The sequence below is a fragment of the Eleutherodactylus coqui genome, chromosome 2 (assembly GCF_035609145.1).
Source record: "Eleutherodactylus coqui strain aEleCoq1 chromosome 2, aEleCoq1.hap1, whole genome shotgun sequence".
Lineage (NCBI taxonomy): Eukaryota > Metazoa > Chordata > Amphibia > Anura > Eleutherodactylidae > Eleutherodactylus > Eleutherodactylus coqui.
The window spans coordinates 123,444,931-123,467,921 of NC_089838.1; the positions used below are offsets into that span (position 1 = coordinate 123,444,931).

The 22,991-nt window shown below is 42.0% G+C and overlaps 1 protein-coding gene across 2 annotated transcripts in view; it reads right to left on the reverse strand.

The window, feature by feature from the left end:
* Window positions 1-22,991, reverse strand: part of PPFIA2 (PTPRF interacting protein alpha 2) — a 344,020-nt gene that overhangs the window by 261,140 nt on the left and 59,889 nt on the right. Inside the window, exon 1 of one of the 2 annotated variants that reach the window (XM_066591486.1) lies at window positions 1,556-1,636. The exons of the other annotated variant lie outside the window; for it this stretch is intronic. Coding sequence (XP_066447583.1) covers window positions 1,556-1,636 — 81 coding nt within the window. Of the gene's footprint in view, window positions 1-1,555; window positions 1,637-22,991 lie in introns of those variants that run through there. 2 annotated transcript variants of the gene reach the window in all.

The window sequence follows — 22,991 nt, forward strand, 5'->3', positions numbered from 1 at the left end:
AGCATTTCCCAATCTTTGGAGCCTCATCATAGTGCCTGATACACAGAACACCCATAGGAGTGTAGAAGTCTGGCCATGTCACCAGCGGACATTGTTACTAACTAAGCAATGGGGTGCCAATTAGCTTTTAGTTAAATGGCTACTTCGTTTAATTGTTTCGTTCTTGATGTGTTCTTTTCCCTGCAGAATTGCATAGCGTATTGCCCAATTGCACGGGTCTAGGGTGCGCATTTGCACACCCCCCATACACTCCTATGGGGCCTTTTGTGTGCAAATGCGCACTAAAATAGAGAATGCAACATTTTTGCGTAAACACGTATGTATGAAGCCGCCCTAAGGGTAGTTTAACATCTGCATCGGTGGGGGGGGGGGGGGGGGGGGAGGTCCGGTTTCCTGCTTTGTTCGGGGAGCAAATCCCTGTGGCGGAACAGCTCCGGCTTATGATGGAACCGAACAGCGCCGAGTGGACCCCGTTGACTATAATGAGGTCTGTTTGCTTCCCGCTCAGCTGCCCGGCATTTTATTGGAAGAAGTGCTACATTCAGCACCATTTCTTCCAGTACTTTGTGCTGGATCTGGGACAAAACCTCCGAACACAGATTTCAGCGCAAATGTGAAACCACCCTAGTACTGTAAATATGCTGTATTTGTCTATTGCTTTTAGAGCTCAGAAACGAAGGCCCACTGGTACACGGCCAACTTTCCTACATGACAACACATGTAAAGGATATACAACTGATACAAAGAGCACATGATCGATTCTAGAAGAGCATATATACACAAGTTTGTAAAGTGGAATGATTCCATTAGCAGCTGCTATACAGCAATGTACTGATCAAATGTTACAGCAAAGTTGGCAGCTGCCATTTCTCTTTGCTCTCAGCCACCTAGAATGTAATGAACAGCAATGTTTCTAGTGAAGCTCAGTATTTCATTACGAACACATTTAACGCGTCAACAGCAGAAATGCGTGTTCACTCACAATACATTCGTTATTTTTATACTGCACGCTAACGACTACATTTGCACCAGCAAGGAGGCTTCTGCAATTTCACAAAAATAGTCATTTTTTTTTCTCTTCCAGTATATTTTTAGAACTGCTTATTCAGAACCCAAGAACTGCCAGGATTCAGTGGCTGCTTATGTAAAATTAGAGCTATTTAAGGGATTGCTACTCAGTGTGCAGGAATAGTGACAATACAGGTCTAACCAAGATCATTGTTAAGGGGTCGCTAATTAACTTGTTGAAGCAGTAGTTGGCTTTTAAGAGTGGTAGTGCCCCCTGCTGCGCATACACAACACGTCAGTAGGGAATGGCAGTGTTAAAATTGATTATAAACAGCACATTATTTCTTTACGGTAAGAAAAAAAAAAAAAACTACACAACTTTTTATACATTTGACCTATTGATTTGGGTCTTTTCACGACAAATTGACATGCATCCTCTGCTAAACTAAATAATCACTAAAAGGTTTGTAATTCTCATGTAGAAGTCATTAAGAAGAAGGAGCATGAACGTTCTTGTGCTACACATCTATAGTATCAATGTACGTACCTGAAAAGTGTAGTACCTAGTCCCATTCGGTGGATGCACTTTAGGAGAACCAGAAACTGTGTTCATATCCGAGAAAATCATTTCTGATCCCACAGGCAATACAATCCACAAAATGATACAGATGCAGGCAAGGGAGTTAAGCTTCTTTATAAATCCTTTCATGCATTACGAGACGCTACTGTACAAAATAAAATCTGCCCCATCCCTTTATATATAGGCTGCTGAAGCATTTAAAAGCTTCCATTGCCGGCATATCTGAGCTGGCACAAAGTATTCCTAGCCCCTGCTCTCATTTGAGCCTTAGAGGGGCTTGGAGGGGCGGCAAAAGAAAACCACATAGGGACTCAGCTGTGGGAAAAAGAGAAGAAGAAGAAGAGCCCTAGAATACATGAAGCTTCTACAGAAGCTGGCAATGCTTTGGTCCTGCCCATCTGTTCTCAGTGATTACCACCTCCCCTCAACCAGTCTAGCTAAGTGATTATGCTAAGCATCCAGGCTAACCAATAACACTCAGCTTCATTTACAGCATGAGTGCTCGGTGGAATACAGGCAGGAGACCTTTCCTGACACACAAACTGCAGAAAGTGACACTTTTTCTTCATGCCGATAGAGTTGCGGTAACTGCTGCTGGGCCGCAGTCCACTGCAATGTTACTTAATATCACTTTGGACATACTCGGGATTGCATTCCGTCTCTTTTATTTTCAGTACTTCTGTTAAAATGCTTGGAAATATAGATAGGAAGAAAGTGAAATAAAAATTGTAGAATACATTTAGCAGAATGTCGCAATAACATAACCGAGCGTGCATATTTTATTAATCGCTACTAAAACTTTATAGCCAAGTATAATAGTGTATTGATCTGGCTGGCTTTAAAGCAGGCAGCTGGCAATAAAGACTCTGGCAAATAAATGCAAGTCTTCGTTTTTTGTGATTTTGGATGAGTTTAACATTTTGTTCAGTAAAATGCATATTAAAAAATAAGCAACAAAAAAAAAAAATTTTAATCTTACAGTTCTGAGAACAATCCCCAGCCTTGGCATTGGGAGGGTTAGTTACACTTTAGCAACACTGTGGGTAGATTTATTAGAATTGCAAATTAATTATTACATTAGATACTGTATGTCCTATGTGTAATGAAGAATAAGTAAGGTTCACTTATGTGGGGCACTGCAGAGCCTAATTTATGGGCCCCTGGCTGCTGGGCTCCCTCTCCGTGGGTCAGGTTGTGGTGAGGAGTCCCATACCTGCTAGTCTCCCTCCTCCTAATCTTCCCCTGCACTCAATGGGATGGTATGCCCCTTCTTCCTTCCCTGTGGAGGGCCTGGTATCGGTAGTCGCTGGAGATTTCTAGAACTCCTTTCTTTTCTTATATATAGGCATTGAGCCACCATTCCTGCCTCTTCCCCATTACCTGGATCCCAGAGGCGGCTAATTTTACCACCTTCCTTCCCTAATGTTGGAATTTCAGTGATGTCAAAATGTTTTTGTAATCATTGGTGTGGTCTTTTCTTTTTAAGTTACAGGAAGTACTACAAGATAAATAAGCACTAATTTAGGGGTGTGTTGGTGGACTTGTCTGCCAGGAGCCGGCCGGGGGAATATGGCTTCGACCGAGAGGAGGTCTTGGTTAAAAAAAAGTTATGAGCTTTATGTTCAAATGAAAGTTATTGATTAGTAAAGCTGTAGCCTGCCCTCACCCACACAATAGTTATATAGTTGTTGTGTAGTTATTAGGAAATTAAAGTTGGGGGTCGGCTGTTGGGTCTCCGCAGTCTATTTCATGTAGCTGTACAATAGGATAGCAATGATTTAAACGGCGTGTACAATTTTTCAGTAAAAAAAAAAAAAAATTTATAGTCTCCATCAAAAATGTCCTCCCTTGGGTCTACAGCTGCTATACACACTTATACGTTTCTGTGGTATCAACAGTAAACAAACTGAGCACCGAGCCCACATCTGACCCAGATTGATAGGGAACACCAGGTGAAAATACCACAGATTAACACCTCTCCCTTTTTTCTACTAGGGTAAGTGACACTGACCTACCTGAGCGGGGACATCTCCCCAATAAAGGGCGGCCCAGCGGTTTTCGGAGTTGGGCCCTTGCTGTTCCTATGAATCCATGCACCCAGAATAGAACACATACACATGCCACCACTGACAGGGACAACTGGACAGAGTAAGAAGACGGCCATAGACACACCATACAGCAGCCAAAACGCAAACACTAGTAGCAGATGTTAATGCTATAAATGCCAGGTATTAGTTGACATTTTGATCAAAATATGGAAGCTAGCGGACCACGTCACAGCTCTCGGCAATACCGCTAGACCCTACTCTAACTAGGAGTCCAGCAACATAACCAAACAACCACAAGACACAAACGTCTCCTGCAGCCATCACACATAGTACCTGCTTACACCACACAGAGAGAGAATGTGAACTGAGACAGCTGACCACACCCACACCTGGGAGGACAGCTCTTATTCTGCGCTGCGGAATAAGTTGCTGCTATACAAATAAAGAGTATTATTATTGTGTAGTCTAATGCTGCAGTCATTGGCTCTTCTTCATATTAATATACCAAATATGTATTAGCAAGAAGTAGGGGATAATTGAAGAGAGTAAGATGGCAGAATCGAACTACACAATGTTTGATATCCAAACAGACACAAAAGTTTGCGTAGCAACTGTAGAGTCAAAACTGTAGAAAACTTTTAATGAAGATTATTTGCTAAATAGCTTCTTTTTCCATTGTAAATGCACTCAGATGTGCCACCGCCCACATATGCTAATCTGTTCCTGGACTAGTTGGAAGATACCCTGGTATTAGGCCAAGTGACACACATAATTGTTCTAGCAAGCATTTCATTGCTGATAACTTTGTGGTTACAAATCTATGGCTATAAATGGCTTTTCAGAATGGGAGAACTATCACCTAACCAGCCTGAAAAAGTAATACTTAAGGGGTAATACCCTTAAGAACTGCTCTAAGCTAAATGCTCCTGTTGAGTTGAGGGACCAATAGTATTTAGAAATGCATTATTGGCAGATAGCCTCCTCATGTCAAGAATAAAAGTAATGAGGGAAGGAGTAGTGATGCTAACAAACACCACATTCTTATGGTAGAAATTATGAAAAATCTGACCATATAATGTGTATTTTATGTAAAGTTGCAGTATCTTGAAGGGGTTGCCACACTAGCTGTTTCGCCGCAAGAAGCATACGGCTCTGTACATTGCGCAGTGGCTCGGCTTGGTACTGCAGGTTGAGTCGCATTCAATAGTACTCGGCCTGAAGTACTACCTAGGCCAATGTGCAATGTTTGGAGCAGTCTGCTTCTTGCAGCAAAAACAGCTGGAAGAGGTACAAACCCTTGAAGAACAGACTGATACTATGTCCACAAGAGGTTATAGTAAAGTATTCTACACTGCCATTTAGGAAGGAGAGATCACTTTGGATCACCTATATTGGTGTCACTATGTGCCCTCTAAACCATTGGGAATGGGGCTGAAACATAGACCTCTGAGAACATTTAAGTGGCATGCCAATGTATAAAGTGTTCCAAATCATGTATGATCCATTGCACAGGTGCAGCAGGCCTGGGTGTGATGACAAAGAGGCCGCTGCAACTTCTGCAACACCCACAAGTGGGATATTGCAGGGAATGACTCTCTATCCTAGTATACGGCTGGAGTTGGGAGGGTGTAGTGCGTGGACCTGTCACAGTGGCACTTACCAACTCCTGGTCCCGGAGGGAGTTACTGCAGCAGAGGATAGGGTCAGTAGTCCTCAAAATGAGGGGGGTTGTCGTAGATATCACGTCGTGATGCCACCATTCCCACACACCGTTAATCTAAGCGGCGGAGTAATAAACACTGAGACTTGTGCATTGTACCTCGGGTTCTCAGGAACGGTTAAGGCCCGGTAAAACTTTACTTGAATAATAAGGTAGTTACAGGTACAATTCACTTGCAGAAATTACAGGCTAGGACTCAGAGGAAACACGGTAACAATACGGCCCTATAGTCCACGTTATCTATAGGTCACCGGTCCTGGAATTTGGGAAGCACTCCAGAGAGTAGGGGGGGGTCACTCCACATACACTCTGGCAGACAAAAATTACTGAAGAAGAACGGCTTTGCCTAGATGCACCCCACACAACATCCGCATGGGTGTACCTCTGTGTGGTAATCCTTACAGCGGACGGCCACACAGGAAAAATGCCTGTGGTGTGAACGGGTACCTGTTTTGGTAAACTGGGGGTTGCATGCTCTCTCTCTCTGGAAGGGATTTGCTCCTCTCACATCCACTCTCCAGATGCTACGGGTAGTCGTTCCTCTTTCTCCATCTTCACCAACAGAAGCTAAAATGTGCTTCCAGAAGCTAAAGGCGCTTCAATGCGGCTCTGTGTTAGAACCCGCTCCTCCTGAAGATGGAACAAAACATGGACCTCTTCCTGCACTCAGACACTCACTTTTATAATCTCACTTATACTACATGACACAGTAGAATAGATACATTCAGCAGACAGAGCTGACAAGCAATGATTTTATGGGAGTTAACCCTTCAGATGCTGCAGCTGTGCAGCACACAGAAAATGACATGACAGCTTTGCACAGTGCATGTATGACAATACATGTATGAAAATGATGGAGGGGACCGGGTTGTTGTTCTGGGACACTACACAGGGATTGAATATAACACTTGTGATTTTGCAAATTATAAAACAGAGGGGGTGGTCTACCTATGCTCATACAATTGCATGATTACATGGGCACAACTAGGGGAAAACCAAGAAGGAGAATAGGTGACATCTGTAATAAATGTGAAAAATCTGTTGCTTGACAAGTGTGGAGATGGAAATTGTAACATTAATGTGCCAGAGCTCCACTGTGGAGGTAGAAGAACCTTCAGACTGTATTCACACATAGCCTTTGCGCTGTGGAGTTTGGCATGGATCCACGCCCCAAACTGCATCAAAACCTGTGGATCTACAGGAGTCTCACCCTCTCAATTGAAGGAGTAAAATCCGCTGTGGATCTGCGTTAAAATCCGCACCAATGATACAGATTTTGATACAGTTTTTTTTTTATGTGGAATTTGACATGGATTTTGGGGTGGATTTTTCACGGTGGAGAATCCTCACCAATTATAATACGTGTGAATGCACCCTTAGGATACATGCACACGAGCATTTTATCTATCTGACTTTCAGACCGAATAATCAAAACATTGGATGAAAATAGCACTCATTCATTTGAAGGGGTTTATTTACATGGACTTTTTTTTACTTCAATGAATAGTTCAAGTAAAAAAAAATTGCAGCATGTCTTATTCTTGTCCAATTCTAAGACGAAAATAGTACATGTCAATGTGCAGTGTTGAGATGCGCATGTGCTGTCCGATCTGAGTTGCGCCAGAGAATCTTGCACCTTTTTTAACATCCGTGTGCATGTACCCTTAGGAAGGATAACTATCTGTGTAATACTCCATCAATCAGGCCATTATGGTAGAATAGCTGGACAAATGAATATCCTCAGTAAACAGTAGAGTTTGCCAAAAGACACTTAAGTGACTTTCGGGCGCCAAGCAGAGCTCATCGCCTACACTCCTACAATAAAACATGGAAATGGTAGCATCTATCATGGTGTAAGGATATTTTTTAGCTGTAGAAACTGACTTATTAGGATCAAGGGAAACATGAATAGAGCATAATACAGAGAGATCTTTAACAAAAACTGCTTCCAACTGTTCAGACTAGGATAAAAGTGTCACCTTCCAATAGAACAATGACCCTCAGCACCCATCCAGGACAACATCAGAGTAACTTCAAGACAAGGCTTCTCAAGCATAACAAACACTGTGCAAATCCTTCCATTTAAACACCAAAGTGACATCAACAACATGTGATTCAATGAATGACATCATTATAAACTTAAAACGATTTACAATGATGTCACTAATTGAGTCACATACTGATGATGTCACTTTTGTGTATAACTAAATGCATTTGTGCAGTGCTTGACATGCTTGAGAAAGACATGTTCAGCTGAAATGTTGTATCTGCATGTATGGAATAAAAAGATTAGGATTTGACACCCCAACTTCGTTGCTGCCTCCTACTCTCTAATGTCTAGCTGTATGGTTGGGTAAAAAGGCGAATTCCCAATAAAAAGAGGTTAGCAACCACCCTTTTGGAGTGGTGTTCATCCTTTGCTGAATTCTGCGAATGTCTTTAAACGGATTGTGCAGGACTTTTGGGACCTATCCTCAGGCGTGGTCCGCTGCTCTGGACCCCCAGCAATCAGCCGATTCCTGGAACTGCATGGACAGCGCAGGAAGTAGATCGTACTGCCCGTATTGCAGCACCCCGGTGAATTCAACTCTGTCTAGCTGTCGAAATACTATACAAAATAGTTTTTACAAAGCAGAGAAAAGAATATTTTGTATACATCCATAAGACAGAAACATCTGGTTGCATGTGTTACACAATCGGCTAGAACATGGCACAATTAGGCTTCCATCTGACCAATGTTTTACAGAATATACTCTAGCAATGTCATATGGAGGCGGGCTATAGAACAATGTTTAACTTGTCCATCAATGTCATGGGTATGTTCTCTAGAAGAGTATTACAATTGAAATGCACAATGTGAGTAAGTGTTCTACTGTCAATTACAATATACTCCATGTCTGCAAACTACATAACATTGCCTAACCAGGTCTTGCGGCTTCTTTGTATCTCCAGTTCTTGAGAAGGTTATCCGTTTCAGAACTTAGCTACAAAGACAGACTATAGATTTTTTTCATACTTATTTAACCCCTTAGGCTACCTACACATGGGCGAGCGTGATATCAAGCCGTTGACTATGCAGTATAAATGACATGTTAACTTTGTTCTGTGGGTCGATTTGGTTACAAAGATACCAAAATTATATATTTTTTTTATGTTTTCCTACTTTCTGCACAATAAGAATGCCTTTTACGGAAAATAGTTTTTCGAACTAGCTAGTAATACTAGCAATGGAAGACATACAGGCCACTGTTACGCCTCCAGTTGCCATAGCAACCCATCATCCATCTTTGATGTCATCAACCCTCTGCCCATTGGCCCTCTTTGATGTCATCAACCCTCTGCTATCCAATCGCAGAGGGAGCTCCCTCCCTGTAAACCACTCCTATACCACAGTTAACATTGATCACAGCTTGTAAGGAGCTTAGGCCGGGATGAAAGTTGAATCTGGTCCTGGTTGTTCAAAAAAGACCTCAAACTGTCAGTTACAGTTGCCTCCTTCTTGATCCAGCACCATCACGTCATTGCATGGGAGCTGCTTTTCTTCTGTGATTCTATCACATATCCAAAAAAGGAAGTTAAAAATAATGCTCAGATAGTGGGCAGAGGCACCAAAATTGTACCTGTGTGCCCTTGGTGCCATCAATGCATGCAGAGTCAGGCTGGGCTCACACGAGTTGGTTGGATTTGCGCATGGACAGCGTATTGTCCTCGCAGAAGAAAGATCAGACTCCGCTAATCTTTCGTTTTAATATCAAGTACTCTCGCCATTTAGGAAAATAATAATTTTACTTTATTTCTGTTAGTAATAATACAGAAGGTTATGCATAATTTTCAGATTACTGGATCTAATCTACAGTTTTGATGTACATATTATAATATTTCAACTTTGCATTATTAAGGAATCCAAAAACTGGTTTTAAAAGCAGATTTAGATACGGCATACAATTATAACCATGACTCACCCAAGGCAGACTCATTTTAGTACATAAATTCTAGAAAGACTCTTAAACCCACTTAGTACCATTAAAAGAGAAGCAAATTACAACCATGTGATTATCACTTTTCTTGGTGTTAAAAACACTTTACACTCTTATAGGGGGTATTCTAGCTTCACCAAATAGGTGTTATTCTTAGTATAATGAAAAGTTATAAAATGTACCAATATACTGTACTCTCAGTATCAGTTCCTCAAAGTTTTCAAGATCTCTGCAGCCACTCGAAAGGAATCTGCAAAAGGTTTCCCTCCAGTGGACAAAAGCCTGTCCTAGTTATGCAATGGTCGCACAGGTATGCGGCTTATTACAGTCACTGTATGACCATCAGAGCCCTGTCCTGGAATTAGCCAAGCTCCTCTGTCTTTACAATAAGTTTTCATTATACACTATCCTAACAAAAGTATTTGGACACCCTTATCCGTAGAATAGATTGCATCTTATTAGTATGTAATGTGTCCTTAGTAGAGATGAGCGAGCATACTCACTAAGAGCAATTACTCGATCGAACATTGCCCTTAGCGAGTACCTGCCCGCTCGGAAGAAAAGGTTCGGCTGCCGGCAGCGAGTGGGGAGCGGCGGGGGAGAGCGGGGAGGAACGGAGGGGAGGTCTCCCTCTCCCTCTCCCCCCCCCCCCCCCCCGCTACCCCCTGCTCACCCACGCCGGCAGCTGAACCTTTTCTTCTGAGCGGGCAGGTACTCGCTAAGGACAATGCTCGATCGAGTAATTGTCCTTAACGAGTATGCTCGCTCATCTCTAGTCCTTAGCCATGCTTCATAAGATGCACTCCCTTAGAGGTGTCAGCCATAGTTTCTGATGGGAACTGCACGCTATTGAATATATGGGTTATGCCGCTGCACACTAGCTGCCCATCATGAAGGGCAATGCATTGGCCAGTCTACAATGATGCAAGAAGTATCATCATTGGACAGTTGAGCAAGGACAGAACGTTCTATAGAGTGACAAATCATGCTACTTCATCTTAAAATCAGATGGACGTACCTGGGTGTGGTGGGCGCCTGGGAAATGCTTTTTGCCTGACTGTGTTATGCCAACTGTTAAAGGGGTTTTGCTACTAGAAAGAAATTTTGAGCTGGACCTGCCATAAAATTTAAAAAAAAGAGACTATACTCTCTTAAACTCCCCTGAGGCACAGATGAGCAGCTCCCATGGTCTGGCATCAGTCCTGGTATATACACATTTGGCGGAAGGGTGGTTATCGTAGCGGCCAATCAGCCACTGCATCACCGTCCAAACTCTTGGCATCAGCGCTCACATGGGTGCTATGATCCCAGAGGTTTGGGACAGTGATGCTGCTGCCTCTGATTTCATAACAGACATTTATATCAGAACCCGGGGCTGCAGAAGCCGCTCAGCTGTGTCCCAGGGGGCTGAAAAGTGGAGAGAATAATCTCGTATATTTCATGCCAGGCCCATGTTTTAGAATATTTTTTTATAAGTGGAAAAACCCCTTTAAGTACAGCAGAGTTTCATTATGGTCTGGAAACATCTTACGTGGCATGGTCTCGTCTGTTGATTGTAGTGGCAAGAATCATGAACACGGAGATGTACCTTGACGTTCTAGACACTAATGTCCTGCCGACAATGTGGCAATACTCTGGAAATTGACCAGCAATACTTCCAACATGACAACACGCCTTGTCACAAATCCAACGCCATTTTATGCTGGTTTGAGGATATGGATGTTCCACGATTGGACTGGCTGCACAGAGTCCCAACCTGAACCCTACTGAACATCTTTAGGACAAATTGGAATGTCAAGTCAGAAAATATGAACATCTATCTTTTAGAAACTCACTAGACTTTTGCAGGAGGAATGGAGGGAAATACTAGTGTATCAAATATTGGTAGAAAGTATGCCATGAAGAGTGTCTGATGTCATTAGGGACAAAAGGAGCCCCACTAAGTATTAACATATGTAAATAAATACTACTTTTTATTCTTGCTCAGGTCTAGAGATGAGCGAACGTACTCGGTAAGGGCGATTTCGCAATCGAGCACCGCGATTTTCGAGTACTTCACTACTCGGGTGAAAAGTACTCGGGTGCGCTGTGGGGCGGGGGGTTGCAGAGGGGAGTGGGGGGTACAGGGGGGAGCCCTCTCTCTCCCCCCCCCCAATCCCCGCTGCAACCCCCCGCTCACCCGAGTACTTTTCACCCGAGTAGTGAAGTACTCGAAAATCGCGGTGCTCGATTGCGAAATCATCCTTACCGAGTATGTTCGCTCATCTCTACTCAGGTCTCTAATTGTTTTTGGTACGACACCATAGAAAGAATAACATTCATAGAATGGTAGAGTTGGAAGGGACCTCCAGGGTCATCGGGTCCAACCCCCTGCTCAGTGCAGGATTCACTAAATCATCCAGAACAGATATTTGTCCAGCCTTTGTTTGAACACCTCCATTGAAGGAGAACTCACTACCTCGCGTGGTAATCTGTTCCACTCATTGATCACCCTCACTATTCGTTTGTTGACAGCCGAATGCCCTTTTAAATTTTACGAGACCTCCCCAAATACAGGACCCAGTGTACATTTACCAGGTCATAACTGACCCAGAGACATGCCTACTATTCACATTTAAATGAGATGTAAGAGAGGAAAAATATATATGGGAGAATTTCTACCAGCAAAGGCCGGCATCTCTTAGACCCTCACTAGCTGTAACTGCTCACAACCATCCACAAAAGCCAACATCACTTAAATACAGAACCTCTCATTGGTTTCATGGGGCACATTACCAGTGGGAAGAGATTACATTTTGACTAAGCAGCTTAACAAACTTATCTGGAACATGGGGATTCCATTTGCCTAACAAGTGCCGACCTTATTACCCTTCACATAGTGAGGCCATTACTCAATGATCCTATATACAGTGCAGATGCTTCTTTAGAGTCGAATATCTCCTTCTCAGAAGACAGACCAGGAGACTCTTCTGGCATTATAAAAGTTAATCAGATCTCATTAAAAGCTACCCACATACAGCCATTGACCTGCTTGTAGGATATTTACTCTCCCGTCAGGGAACACTTAGGCTGATCCATTATTACCTGCTCATGGAGCATACACTTATTGACTTACTCCCAAAGCTCAGACCACTTATCGCCAGAGTGCCCCACAAACTAATGCCCCCTATTCCTACATTACTGCCATTTTTTAAATCTTCAGTAACTTTACTCAAACACACTTAAATTAATGATATATCTGCACTAGAACCTAGCTTCAATATCTTCTAACTACTAGTGGTGCCAGACACTTTTATGTAGAAGTCTAGTGATTGCGGTCTAGCTTTGCTTCTAAGGGTAGTCATCAAATCCAACAAATAGAGGTGCTACATGCCCCACTTCAAAACTTTTTTCTAATTTGCACACCTATGTTTCATTTGTGTTTTATTCGTATTGGAATCTATCCATCAATCAATGAATTTGAAACAAAATTTGCCAATCCTTTAGGAGTCCATTATAAGAGATCCGAGTAATGCTTGTACACAAACAAGGACAAAGGTGACAGGATATGATGGGTAGAAGGAGGCAGGTAAAACAAAATATGACAGTCAGTCATCAATTTGCCCTTGACATGCTGTATATTAAGTAGATGTCAGTTTAAGGGTGGTGTTAATTCTTGGAATTTTTATGTCATTCTGTTGACATTTTGTCTTAATGTAGTCAATGCCTGCCAGTAAAAGTGACTGAGAACCACACTGTTAGATTCTAATTCCCCTAGGGGACTCAGCCTACAGCATAAAACCATTGATGAATATGAAGATGGTGTCACTGGAGCAGCATATTGTCAGCATGATTATTTCAGAGCTAAGAAAAGTGAGATTTCAATAAAGCCAACAAAAAGGAGTCAAAAACATCAAGTAAGAATATCAAAGCAAACTCGACAAGTAGACTGAGAAAATATACATTCCACATTGACTTTTTCTAAATACTTTTCTTTTGTGCCAATACAATAGAGGTCAACAAAAAAATACATTGGCTCCAGCTGCAACTACGTGGCGAGATCTTAAAAACAGTAAAAGTCTTTAACCCTCTCAAGGATACAAGTAATACATCATGACTTTTTTGCAAATACACTATAGGGAATATAGCGTGGCTTTTAGTATGTAATGAAAGTATATAGATATGCGCTTCTTTGATTGTTGATTTGTTAGTTTGGGTATTTTAGCATTTTTTGCCAATTTCCTCAACCTTTTGTTATGTATACTACTGCTGGGTCCTTTTTAAGAGTGTGCATGCAATTTATTTGGATAGTTATTTGTGCCGACTTTATATCTCTAAAGGCCCATTTAGACACAATGATTATCGCTCAAAATTCGCTAGTCTTTTGAGCGAGACTCGTTGTGTGTAACTGCCCTGACATCGTGCAGTTTTCGTTAAGCCGTCGCTCATCGTTGTCTTTCAGCATGCTTAAAGATCAGCGATCAGCCTTATCAGGGATTCACAGTGGGATACAGCTGATACTATTGTTTCAGCTCCCTGAACACAACCTTATCCAAAGTAAAGTCCCGCAGCACACCAAAAAAAAGCGCAGAAGCGCAGAGGTATCAGACGAGTATATGCCAAGCCACCAGTGGGACTATGGACCTCCAGTCCCTGGGTTGAACGTCAAAGTGAAGGAAGTGTCAGCATCCATTGAGGGTTTTAAGTTAAAATATTGAAATTTTCAAGCCTTGATAAAGCCTTGATAAAGACTACTTTTGGTCGAAACGTTGCCTGTACTTGTTTGTGAGATATGGAGCAATAAAATTTCAATATTTTAACTTAAAACCCTCAATGGATGCTGCCGCTCCCTGAAGACAGCCGTTGTATGAAGAACACAGCTGTCCAGTTGTGTTCTTCATAATCCGCACGGAGAGCACAGCTGTATACCAGCTGAGTGCTCTGTGAACAGCCGGGGTATGAAGAACACAGCGGTCTAGCTTTTTTTCACATCTGCATGTTTTTTGTTTTTTTTTTGCAGACACTAATGTGTCCCTATGGGTGACTTGATTTGCAGATCTGCCGTGCGGGTTCTGCAAATCAAATCCGCCCGTGGACATTGGGCCTTAACCTAGTCCACCTACTGCTATATGCTATACATGTGGACAAGGTATTTGTATACACAGATACAATGCTTATTTTTTGTTATTTGTTTGAGTATAATAGTTAGGCCTCATGCCCACGGCCGAGTTGGATTCCGCCTGCGAAATATCGAAATGGAATCAGACCTGGCGCCCCCCAGAGACCCTATACTCACCTCTCTGGATCCGCCGCGAACGTCTTGCCCCCGGTGAGCCGGCGCAGTGCAGCGCATGACATGCCGGCGCTGGGCTGTGACGCGGATTTCCACGATACTTCTGCAGTGCCACTGCGCAGAATATTGCAGGATGGACGGCTTCCATTGACTGCAATGGAAGCCATCCGCGTGATTTTTTGCACAGAATAGAACATGCTGTGATTCTCCCCCCGCGAGCGGAAAATCGCAGTTGATTTCCGCTCGTAGGCAGAGGAGAATCGTTTACCCCAGTGTGTCTATGGACGGACATTGCTGCGGAATACGCGGCAATAATCCACCTGTGGGCATTTGGCCTTAGCTACTTTATGCATCACTTGGAGGCAGCAATAGGTATTCAAGTCGCAGTGCGTCTCTTGAATATGTTTTAGGACCCTTTTACACTGAACTATAATCGTTCAGATTCTTGCTGGGTCGCGGGAAACTGAATGATAATTGTTCAATGTAAATGCTGACAGCCATTGAGCAATGACCAATAATTAGAATATCATCCAGTTTCTGCAGGATTAAAAAAAAAATCAAACATTAATCTGCCTGTGTAAACAGGAAACCATTCACTGAGTGAGCCTTGCTCCAGGAGCGATTATTGTTGGGACGATTGTCAGGCGCTAAAGTGCCCATGTAATAGGACCCTAACAGAACTGAATGGCCAACACTGGGGATAGAGAACAACAACTATAGTAAGTGCAATGGATAACAGTCTTCTCCAACAGGAGAGGTACCATCCTATTATTACAAATACAAACTATTGGCAGCAGTGGTTCTCAGGGCAACCTCCATGAATTGTGCAAATTGGTATTGTTGGCCTCTCTATGTCCCTACTGTTGCAGACACAGTTCATGATTACAGTCCTCTACAGGTGAATACTGACAGTAATTACAACATTCACATCCCGTGATTCAGTGTTTCAGCTCCTATAAGAATATAACTTTAGCTTATGGGGCTCATAGGAGCTGATGGGACTTAATTTAAAGAGGAGTCCCATACATCAGTGTTTAGGGGCAGAACCAGAAAAAAAGTTAATATTAAGGCCATTTTACACACAATGATTATTGCTCAAAATTCGTCCAAATGGCCGAAAATGAGCGATAATCGTTACATGTACACGCGGGCATCGTGCACTTTAAAATCCATCGTTCAGTCGCTGAAAGACTGAGCAAAGTCCATTTGAATGTATTTCGCTCATCTTTTAAAAGACTGCAGGATGTTCCTCCCGCGGCATGGTTACACTAGCCGCAAGGAGAATGTGTTGGCAGCTGTTTGAACAGCTAGGAGTGTGTTTAAACACAGGCTGGCCTCTGCAAGCAACTCCTAGAGGTCCTTTTACATGCAAATGAAGATGATAAGTGTTTATGGCCATTAAAGCTATTAACACTTTATGCAAATATATCGCTAAATCTTTAAATTTTTCAGTCATCTAAAAGAATATCTTTACGTTTAACCCCTTGAGTGGCACGCCCGGAAATTTTCCGGGACGAGCTCCACTGCTCATAGCGACATAGCCCGGAAGATTTCCGGGCTATGTATCACTATGGGAGCTGCAGAGCACAATGCCGCAAGCTGTGACAGTGTGCTCTGCCTGCACAGACCCACAGAGAACAAAGCAAGGGCTTTGAGAAGCAGGAAGATATTGCCGATCTGCCGGCAATCTCCTGCTTTGTTTACAGGTTGCCATAGAGACCATCGGCTTGTCAGAAGCAAGCCGATGGTCTCTGTGGCAGGGAGAGCTTGGTGCTTGGCTGTGAGAGGACAGCTAGGTACTAGCTCTTACAGCAGAGATCAGAGAAAACCTCCGATCTCTGCTGTGTTAACCCTTTACATGCGGCAGTCTATGTGACTGCAGCATGTAAAGGGCTGTCACTGCAGCATGTAAAGGGCTGTCACCATCGGACCCGCGGAATGTGATCAGGGGGTCCTGATGGGTCCCTGTGGAAGTCCCCTAAAGGGACAATAAATAAATAAATAAATAAATAAAAAAAATTTAAAAAAAAAGTTAAAAAATCATAAAAAAAATTATAAAAACACTTGTCTCCCTTTACTTTGTAAAAAATCAAAAATACAATCACACGTGGTATCCATGCGTCGTAATGACCCAGACATTATTTAACCCCTTAATGACATGGCCCCTTTTTTTCTTTTTTCCCCATTTCTTTTTTTTCCTCCCCCCTGTTTAAAAAAATCACAACTTGTCCCGCAAAAAACAAGCCCTCATATGGCCATGTCAATGGAAAAATTAAAAAGTTATGGCTCTTGAGACGCAACTGCAAAATTAGTTGAAATGAAATTCAATGATTAGACCATTTTAAAAAACCTGCCCTGGTGGGCACGACAGGGTGGTAGGAAACCCGCCACTCAAGGGGTTAAAAGGGCCTTCAGTCAGCTGCAACCAGTTTAAACTCAATCTTTTGAACTATAGAGAGACATCCGTAAAGGAGTTGTAACATTAGCATAATCCCAGCATATGACCTACTAGTAAAAGTGAAGGGGGCTACAGAGAACGGTTCATATTCTGTGAACTTAGCATGATTACGGCCATCCATTTATCTGCAGTAGCAATATGTGGCCACCTCCTCCATCCTCCTCCCTGACAATGGCAGCTGTCTATTATTATAGAGAGTTTCAGAAGTTTACAAACAGGTCCTTATTTACACAAACGCTTGTCCAAATGGATACAGGCTTTCTATGGGTCACTTATTTAAAAATACATCACATATGAAATATCTAAATTAAGGGCTGATGTTTCAAACTAGACCAACTGTCTGGTTATCAATACCAATCAGGTCTTTAAAATTTCTCTTTAAATTTCTCTAAAATGCTTAGAAGCAGAATTTCTCACCATACAACCGTTAAGAAGGTTACCACAGCCATATATTCTAAAATAAATCATCTACGTATTACAGCAAGAATGACCTACATTTGCTTCGCACAGAGATTGCTTCTTTAGAGCCATCCGCTCTTATCGCTGCTATTTTGTAACCACAGCAGCAGTGCGAGCTTCTGATAAAAAACTGGTTACACAGCGGCACTTGGTGGTTTAAGAATGAAGATAATCTGAAGGAAGAAATCTTGTGAGTAAAGCCTTATGAGAAAGTGAAGCTGTACAGATAATGATACTTTATAGAAAGTGAAGAAACAACAAGGGGAATACAGAATAAGCAATACAACAATGCTGTACTATTAGAAGTGTTGTGTAGGTCTTTATCTGTACATAAAAATACATAGTAAATAGATTTTATTTTGGGCTCAAAAACTGCAAAATATGTCCCAGATCTACCTGTATAGTTCTGGATTTCAGATACCATTCAACTTTCCCTTCTGTGTCCTAATATTTCACAGAGCCAGTAGTCTATTTTAATTCTAGCAGCCCTTCACAGAGTAGACTAATGTTAAAACTAACTTTTATTAAAAACATATAGCATGATTAAAGCACACCAAAGAAAAAAGACACAAAAAATGTAACAAACTGAGTTTTTCGTGGCCGTCACACCAAAGTTGTGGTGTCTTATTAGGATGACTTTAAGACACAGTCGATATATCTGTCTAATAGGCTTCAGATTCGGGCCTGGTAACACAATGATGTGAATTCTATTCAGAAACTTAATATAGAGAGCAATACAAGAAAGAGCTGATTATCAGAGGTGGATTAAAGCACATATCATGATAGGGAATATAGAGGCGCCAATGGTCCTAAATTATTACTGGATCCTGACCCCCTAGTTGTTGTGATTCGTGTGCTTGTTTTAAAACACTTCAACGTGTTTCCCTGTGGATTACACGGATCATCAGGAAGTTAAATAGGCTCCTTTCAATTATTTTATTTGAATGGTTGATATTGTAAGCTCACTCATCAAGCAATAATACAAAGAGAGCACTAAAACAAATAGTAGCTCCTTGTGTTCAGCTGGCAGATGCCATATACTCAGTCTAACATTGATCGTAATGGAGGCTGATATTATATGTTGACTTGCTGAAGGACAGTATTGTTACCGACAAGCCAATATGCATACATTATGAGGGGATGCCCATACTAGTGCTAGTGACCCTCTATACCATATGGCCAGTACTCCGTGCCAGGGTACACACATACATATACACATACACACATTATATATCGTGTTTCCCCAAAAATAAGACCCACTCTTAAATTAATTTTTGAGCCAGAAGAAGCACAGGGTCTTCTTTTCGGGGGTGTCTTATACTCAACTAGCAGGCGCTGTTCGGGTCCCCCCCCTCCCCCGCTGGACTGCAGCACTCCGGCAGGCTTCCATTTAGTCCTCAATGCTGACTGAGCATCTCTTGCTCGTGACGGGGCTTGAATACCCTGCCTCTAGCAAGTGATTGCTCCGATTGGTTCAGGAGCACCGCCTCAGCCAATCTAAGCTGGCGTTTGATGAACCAATCACAGCCATTCAATGATGTCATTAAGTGAATGGCTGTGATTGGTTCATCGCGCGCCAGCTCTGATTGTCTCCGGCGGCGCTCTTGAACCAATCAGAGCAATTGCTTGCTGGAGGTGGGGTATTCAAGCCCTGTTACTAACAAGAGATGCTCTGTTGGCATTGAGGACTGCATGGAAGCCCGCCAGAGTGCTGCAGCCTAGCAGGAGGGAACCGATCGGCGCCTGCTAGGTAAGAATTGCCTTTGCTTTTTTCATGTAGTGTACCTTGGGCTTATATTTACAGCCCTCCCCAAAAATCAGGGTAGGGTTTATTATCGGGGCAGGTCTTATTAATCGGGGAAACACGTGTGTGTGTATAAGTGTATGTATATATATTACATTTTATACACAAATGCATACATACGTTGGCCCCAGTCCTGATTTTTGTAATGGGACCCCTGAGTGCTATACACACCTCTGACTATAAGAGGTCCTGAATAGTCCCTGAGGCAACCATACATTTTTATGAAGTTGTTAGAGTTGGTACCTCTATATGCGGGATGTCTTCATTACAGGGCCATCACCAGCTAGTGACACAATATAGCAATACATAAGCTATCTGCAACTCGCACCTTAGTACAAGGGGTCCTAAAGCATAACCCTATAATATAAGAATGGTCATTATAAGTTCATTCATACAGATGTAGCAATTGTTTACATGACTGCCGCATTATCATAATGCGATTTCCAGCATTGTAGCACATTGTAGTCTAGTTGCCATGACATATTGAATGTCAGGTTAACATTTGCTTCTTCTGTACATTTCCAGATGGAATAACAGGTAAAACTACACATTGTGATAAGCCCACCCCCAAGAATATGCCCCTTTTTACAGTGGCAGGTATTTTTGCGTGGTTGGCAAAGGTGGCAACCCTACTCCTACCTTACATTGTCAATAGCTTTGCAGGGTCAAAAACTACTGACAGCCTCCCTCTGATTATATATGCATTAATATCTATCTGCTAGCTTATGAGTCAAGAGCTCTTAGGGGTGGTCTGAGTCACTTTACAGCGAGATCTGTATTCACAAACTTAACATCATTTTTGCATTTACCAGCACTGATCATGTGCTAAATGAGGCTAAAACATTACAAGAACATACACTTGTATTGCCATCTAGTGGACCATATCAATAACTGTCATTAAGCACCTGACATCTTCTACCAAATGCAACATTGTTGCTAAACAGCATACACACATAAATACAAACTAACATAACATATATACTAGATAAGAAAACTGCAAAAATACAATTATAACAAAAGATGTGATTTAAGACAATTTTGAAAAAAATGCTATCCCATTGAAAGCAGTGGGATCTACTGTAATATTAATTTTGGAATGACTTCCGTAGTCAGAGGATGTATCAATACTATGGAAAATAAGCATGTTATGACATCTATTTTCAATTTGCTATAAAAGCAACAGAAAGCCTTTATACATTCTGCCAAAACAGACATCCCGTTACATATCTATTGGCAGCAGAACCACTAATGGGAAATGCATTGAAATCACACACCTGTACTAAAGTAGCCCCCCTACAGGGAAATTAACTATTCAGGGTAGTGCTTCGTTATTTTAACCATTTTGCAGGGAAATTAACTATTCAGGGTAGTGCTTCGTTATTTTAACCATTTTGAGTTATATTTGCACATCATATTTAATTTGAATAACCCCTTAGTGATGGAGCATTCTTGCTTTTTTTCCATTTTTGTTTTTTCCTCCTCCCTTTTAAAAAATTGTAACTCCTTTATTTATCCATCGATGAAGCTGTATTAAAGGGGTTGTCCCACGCCGAAACTTTTTTTTTTTATTCAATAGGCCCCCCGTTCGACAAACCCAATGCATGTGTTAAAAAAAAAAACGTTTAGTACTTACCCGAATCCCCGCGCTGCGGCGACTTCTTCCTTACCTTAGCAAGATGGCCGCCGGGATCTTCACCCACGATGCACCGCGGGTCTTCTCCCATGGTGCACCGTGGGCTCTGTGCGGTCCATTGCCGATTCCAGGCTCCTGATTGGCTGGAATCGGCACACGTGACGGGGCAGAGCTACGAGGACCAGCTCTCCGGCACGAGCGTCCCATTCACCAGGGAGAAGACCGGACTGCGCAAGCGCGTCTTATCGGGCAATTAGACGCTGAAATTAGACGGCACCATGGCGACGGGGACGCTAGCAACGGAACAGATAAGTGAATAACTTCTGTATGGCTCATATTTAATGCACGATGTACATTACAAAGTGCATTAATATGGCCATACAGAAGTGTATGACCCCCACTTGCTGCCACGGGACAACCCCTTTAATGCTTGCTTTTTTGCAGAATGAGTTGTATTTTTCAAATGGTACTACTTAATGTACCATATAATGTACTGAAAAACCTTTAAAAAATTCTAAGTGGAGAGAAATGGAAAAAAAACAACATTCCGCCATCTTTCGGTGCATCCTGTTTCTACGGCGCACAAACTGCAACAAAAATGACATGACAACATTATTCTATGGGTCAGTATGATTACTACAATATCAAACATATGTTTTTTGCTGTACTACTTGTATTTTTTTTTTAAAGATATTTAACTTTTTAAAATCATTTTCTGTCTTCATTTTCTACACACAATAGCTTTATTTTTCCGTCGACATAGTTGTGCGAGGGCTCATTTTGTGCAGTCCGTCCTGTCATTTCTGTTGGTACTATTTTTGAATATACACAACTTTTGATTGCTTTTTATTGCATTTTTTCTTGGAGACAGGCTGACCAAAAAAGCGCATTTACGGAGTTATTTTTTTTTTTTTTTCAGACAATGTTCACCATGCAGGGGGAAATAATGCGTTACTTTGATAGATCTGATACGGCGATACCAAATATGTATTTTTGCTTTATTATTTAGATTCTTTTATTGTAAATATGGCAAAAGGTTTTTTTTTACTTTTATTATTTTAAAAAAAACAATAATAATTAGTAAAACTTTATTATTTTTATTTTTACATTTTCTTTTAGTCCCCAGGGGGACCACAACTAGTGATGCTTTGATCGCTTCTGCAGTATGATGTAATGCTACAGCATTACATCATACTGCATTCTGACAGGCAGTCTATCAAGTCACCCCTCGGGGATAGTTTGATAGGCATACCGCCAAGACAGCCCTGGGAACTTTCAGAAGGCCCCCGGGCTGCCATGACACCTGCACGGCTCTCTCGATCTCATCAGGGAGCATATTAGCCTTTTACTCCCCACTTATACACGAGCCAATCTAAACAACCAATCACCATGAATCAGCCAACCCAAATAACCAAATCACCGGGAATGAGTAAATCCAAACAACCAATCAAGTTGCGAATGGTGCGGATTTAGGGAGTAATATAGATATATGCCATCGGGGAGGGGGTGGGGGTGGGATTACGGGACTTTCGAATATCATTTGGGGATTTAAATGCCGCTGTCAGAAGTGACAGTGGCATTTAAAGAGTTAACGGTCCCGATCAGCCGCACGGCGTGTCGGGGCTGTTGCCCGCAGGTGTCAGCTGTAAGAAACAGCTGACACCCACGATGCATGGAGGGAGATTGCAGTGCGATCTCCCTCCATACACGTCCTGCAATGGCTGGACGTAAAAACACTATAGGGCCATCGCTAAGGAGTTAAAGGGAATGTATCATAAAGAAAATGATTATATAAATCACATATTTGTGGTAAACATATTTTTAAAGAATTTTTGGTGATCATTTTACATTTGCAGTCACAATATGATTTTTTTTTAAAAATCCTAAAATCATGGATTTTTCACAGTGACCAAAGAGCCAAATAATATTCTGTCACTCACTTTTCTGTAGGGAAAGCTTTGAAGCAGTCATTTCACTAACATCACAGGCAGGATTACACTGAAAGGTAATATTTAGGAGGTATAAACTGTAA